This window comes from Tasmannia lanceolata, unplaced genomic scaffold, assembly GCF_043159265.1.
Source record: "Tasmannia lanceolata isolate RefF3 unplaced genomic scaffold, GAP_Taslan_0.1 ptg000011l, whole genome shotgun sequence".
In the NCBI taxonomy this organism is placed as follows: domain Eukaryota; kingdom Viridiplantae; phylum Streptophyta; class Magnoliopsida; order Canellales; family Winteraceae; genus Tasmannia; species Tasmannia lanceolata.
In genome coordinates this window covers 20,253,456-20,258,597 of record NW_027518688.1, presented here as the reverse complement: position 1 = coordinate 20,258,597, position 5,142 = coordinate 20,253,456, and the positions used below count along the sequence as shown (strand labels likewise).

At 40.7% G+C, this 5,142-nt stretch overlaps 1 protein-coding gene across 1 annotated transcript; it reads left to right on the top strand.

Annotated features, from left to right (window-relative positions):
- The first annotated feature begins 2,163 nt into the window (after window positions 1-2,163).
- Window positions 2,164-4,703, top strand: LOC143886591 (endochitinase-like). The gene is made up of 3 exons (XM_077390644.1): window positions 2,164-2,668; window positions 3,932-4,088; window positions 4,180-4,703. Exons 1-3 carry the CDS (start codon window positions 2,203-2,205, stop codon window positions 4,547-4,549), a joined length of 993 nt encoding a protein of 330 aa, XP_077246759.1. The 5' UTR covers window positions 2,164-2,202; the 3' UTR covers window positions 4,550-4,703.
- Window positions 4,704-5,142: the final 439 nt, after the last annotated feature.

The window sequence follows — 5,142 nt, the reverse complement described above, 5'->3', positions numbered from 1 at the left end:
ACGAACATCATTATTCGTAGCGGTGTGAATCGGGCGACGTGTGGCCCCCAAGGTATTGGGATTAATTAATTATCTTTTGGATTTTCTTTTGAATAAATAAATGCTTCCGCTAGTTGCTCTGTATATTTGTGGTTGTTTTGGCCTTGCATGTCCATGTGGTTGTTCTTGGAAATCGGGGCGTGCTACACTGTCTCAGGGACCCCGGTTTGGGGTGTGACAAAACTTTTGCCTTAATCTTATCTCTATAGACTGCCCGGGGCAGCTACAGATAAGGGACGAGAGAGACATTGTCATTCGGTAGAGATCTGTGATGTACCTTTAGTATCATCCACCAGGACAAGTAGACATATCATTGAGGCTCCATTAATGCCATTTGTGAAGGGCAAATTCAAAGCCGCCCTAAATTTGGACCCATCGATATTGTTCGATGCTTACACTGTTTTTGATATATGGCGGGTACGAAACTGGATGATGGGTCACGTTCACGTAGAGCATGGCATATTCTTATATTCTCACAAAAAAATTATTTCCATAGGTGGATCCTAGCCTTCTGATCTATAGAGGTTTCCATAACATGTGGTTCATCTATACTTATGGAAATGATTTTTGGGGCACAACCTATTTACATTGTGGCCCATCAAAGGGATGGATTGGATCATCCAATCGTATGCCGTATAGTACTTTTTAAAAAAGACTGAACTACGCAAGCTTACACCATATAAAAACTCGAAAAATCAGGGGATGTGGGAATATCATAATCTCACACCTAAAATCCTTGGGGCACAACCTATTTACGTTGTGGCCCATCAAATGGACGGTTTGGATCATCCTATGGCCCTAAATAGGTTGTGGCCAAAAAAATTATTTCCATAGGATGATCCTAGCCTTCCGACCTATTGAAATATCTACAGCCCATCAAATGGACGGTTTGAACGGTTGTGCCAAAAAAATTATTTCCGTAGGCGGATCCTAGCCTTCCGATATATAGAGGTTTCCATAACATGCATTTCTTCTATAGATCGGAAGGCTGGGATCATCTTATGGAAATAATTTTTGGGTCATTATATGGGCATTTTTCCTGTCACCTTTGTCATCTGGTGTACTGATTCCCCAACATTGAAATCCTTTTGCCTTAAATTGAATTGGGGATGACTATTAATCTATTATTGACTAGTCATATGGAAAAAAAATCCTCTCTCTCTCTCAGGTCAGGATATGAGGAAGATCTTTCAGCCCCTCTACGTGGCCCAATAAAAGCATGCCACCTGTCCCTGGGAAAGTTTCTTTAAGCAATTATGCCGCGTTCTATTTTCTATTGACGAAATGACCATTTTGTCCCTGCCTTTTCAATTACATGATAGTGTAAGCCAGTATGCTTCAAAAAGTGCGCTAAACCATAGGATGATCCCAACTGTCCATCTGACGGGCTATAGCCAAAATACATTCTAGCCCAAAAATCAATTTTATAGGATGATCTTAGCCCTACGATCTGTAGAGGAATTGTATATTTTAGATACATCTATATAATTTTTGGGCACAATCTATTTATGTTGTTGGTCATCAAATGGACGGTTTAGAAATAATTTGGAAACCGGATATTTTGGAAACCTCTATAAATAAGCATTGAGATTATCCTATAGAAATAATTTTGGGGCAGAGTCTATTTATGTAGTTGTCCATCAAATGGACGGTTTAGATCATCCTATGGGGCACAATCTACTTCGTCGCTGCCCATCAAACGGACGGTTTGGACATCTTATGGTGTAAGGTACTTTTTGAAAAAATACTAGACTGTACGGGGTCTCTCTCTATCCCTCCCTCTGTATCCAAATTGTATTCATTTATCCAAATTACTAGTGACAGACTCAGCAACATTCACTATATGAAATTCTTTATTCTTTTCAAGAGGCATGAAGGCTAAAGGTTTCCAAAATGTGCAGCTCCTCTAAGTAGGATGATCTAAACCGTCCATTTGATGGGCGACAAATGGACGGTTTCCTTCAAACAACTTTCCAGTTTTTGAAGCGTACTGGATTATACGGCTTACACTATCACGTAATTGGAAACGCAGGGACAAAATTGTCATTTTATCAATAAAAATAGAGCCGGGGTATAATTGCTTAATGCAACTTTCCCAAGAAAAGGTGGCTTGCTTTTATTGGGCCACGTAAAGGCGGTGAATGATCTTTACAAATAGCGCTTATGTTTCTTAGGCAACACATCTATCTACTGGCAAAAATGAGGACCTGGATCTTGATTTTGCTCTCCTTAGCCTCTTTGTTTGGTTCCTATGCACAGCCGACATGTGGAAGACAAGCTGGTGGAGCTCTGTGCCCGGGAAGGCGCTGTTGCAGCCAATTTGGTTACTGTGGCCTTTCCTGCGAGTCCTGCGGGCCAGGCTGCCAGAGCAATTGTCCTCCTCACTGTTTGACACAAAACTTCACTACGAGCGGTGATGGGGGTGTGGCCTCCATCATCAATCCATCCCTCTTCGACCAAATGCTGAAGCATCGAAATGACCCCACTTGCCAAGGCAAAGGCTTCTACACTTACAATGCTTTCAGCGATGCTGCAAATGCCTTTGATGGCTTTGGCACCGTTGGGGACGTTGACACACGTAAACGGGAGATTGCAGCTTTCTTGGCTCACACATCCCATGAAACTAATGGTGGGTTTCTAATACCATCCTAGATCGTATTGTGAAAAAAATAAAAATTGAAGAAGAGAAAGAATGAGAAATAGCCAGTAGAGGGCCTAGGGCCTCCTTACTTCAAAAAGTTTCATTCACTACATTCCTCAATAGTAATGAAAAAGGATAACTAACAACTAGTTAGAATAAAGATAACTAAGATACGGATAAAGATAACTATAAAGTAATCTAACAAAACAACTAATTAGCATGGGAATGGATAGAGCCCTTTGGAGAGAGGATGCTGGAAAGTAGAGTCGTATCAGTGTCCCTATTTACTATGTCCAATGTCGTTGATTGTGTTGATTGTTTAGTTCATAATCTTCTAGCTCGAGCTCCCAAAATGTTTTCCCTATCTATATATATATATATATATATATGAGGAAAAGGATTGTGAGCTTGAGCGTTGGAACATATTCGTGAGCTTGAGCTCAAAAACCATTGAGGCCCACATTGTTAGGATGATCCAAAGCATTCACTAGAAAGGGCCTTACATAGATAGGGTGTGTACAAAAAATCAGCTCCATAGGATCATCCTAACCCATCCATTTGTGGAGGTCAAAATGGACAGACCACAAATCTGCCCATTTTTGCCCTCCACTTTTGGAGGGGTTAGGATGATTCAATAGAGCTGATTTTTGGTACACACCCTATCTATCATAGGCCCTTGCAAATGAATGGTTTGGATCCTCACAGAAATTGTGGGACCCATGTGATTGGTGCACTCAAGCTCACCATTCCTTATTAGAGCTTGAGCGCACGAACATATTCCTCTATATATATATATATATATATATATGGGAATTGCTAGCGTCCATCGCAAAAGCGTTTTCGCGGCTGGTCTGTCGCACATGGAGACAAAAGTTGTTGTTTTCATTAACGAGGTGGCTGGTTTGACGTGCAACAAACCAGCCGCAGAAACCCTTTTGCGATGGAGCTTAGAAAATCCCTTTATATATATATATGAGAAAAGTGCGCACCAACGCCTCCCATTGGTGCGTTTTAGCAAGACCCAGCGAGACCCAAACATTTAAACTAATGGGAGGCGTTATAACAACTTAAGCGCACCAAAAAAATGGTGCGCTTAACAGTTTTCTCTCTCTCTCTCTCTCTCTCTCTCTATATATATATATATATATATATATATATATATATATATATATATTATGCGTGTTAGTTTTTCAACTTAACGTGGATCTAGTATCTGTGATTAATTAATGATTCATTAATTGATGTATTCAGGTAAGTGGGCAACTGCACCAGGCGACCAATATTCATGGGGATATTGCTTCCTTCAAAAACAAGGCAAGAATCCAGTAGATTACTGCGTTGCAAGTGCAGAATTTCCATGCGCTTATGGTAAAAAATACCACGGCCGAGGTCCCATTCAAATCTCATAGTAAGTTCTTCTTTTTCCATGCATTTTTTTTTGTTGTTTCTAGATTTAGCTTTCTAGAGATCTATCTTGACTTGTATTTTCGTGCTTGCAGCAACTACAACTACGGCCCAGCTGGAAAAGCCATTGGGGCAAACCTTCTCGCCAACCCTGATCTAGTTTCCACTGATGCTACCGTTTCATTTAAGACAACAATATGGTATTGGATGACTTCTAAATCACAAAAACCTTCCTGCCATGATGCCATCACAGGCCGATGGACACCATCCAATGAAGATAAGACCGCGGGTCGCCTTCCTGGATTCGGTGTTTCCACCAACATCATCAATGGGGGACTTGAATGTGGCAAAGGGAACAATGTTGCGGTCGCAAACCGCATCGGATTTTACAAGAGATACTGCGACATACTTGGTGTGAGCTATGGTACCAACCTTGACTGCTACAACCAAAAGCCTTTTGCTTAGTTAATTAGGCTTTTTCTATGTATTTGAATAAGTGACTACTAGTGTCATCTATGTAAAAGTATATGTATATGTCAAAGACCATTTGGCATTAGTATTAAAATCCTCTCTAAATATAAGTTGATTAAATAAAACTATAAGGAGGATGCATTAGAAATCTAAAGTGTGATGATTCTACGAAACGTGGCGATCGTCCTTATATGACAAGATAATAAACCAAACCTACTATTTCTCAAAGTAACTTTATTATTGTGGTTTTTTCATAAAATTATCATCGATTACCCCTTGATATAAGGTGCATAGGACATACATATGTGTCACGCCCCGACTCAATATCCACGCCTGGCACACGACAGCGTTGCACACCTGCAAGGCGAACCCTCAAGCATGCAAGGCATTCGATACCACAAGCGATACTGTAACACCCAGCCCCAATGCTTGAACATGTTTTAACTACTTGTAATGGGTGTTATTATCATCTTGCTGCCCATTGTTAGCTTATGTCTGCGTCTGGCTAATACTGCGTGGTTCTAACACTGTGGGCTAAAAATACTCCGGGCAGACATCTGAGCTTTAATTGACCCGGGTCTTTGTGA

Bases quoted from the DNA above. Each gene is read 5' to 3' on its own strand.
- LOC143886591 (XM_077390644.1), top strand. From the start codon at position 2,203: ATGTTTCTTAGGCAACACATCTATCTACTGGCAAAAATGAGGACCTGG. The intron at 2,669-3,931 runs GTGGGTTTCTAA...TGATGTATTCAG, and splicing joins CACATCCCATGAAACTAATG to GTAAGTGGGCAACTGCACCA. The intron at 4,089-4,179 runs GTAAGTTCTTCT...TCGTGCTTGCAG, and splicing joins GGTCCCATTCAAATCTCATA to CAACTACAACTACGGCCCAG.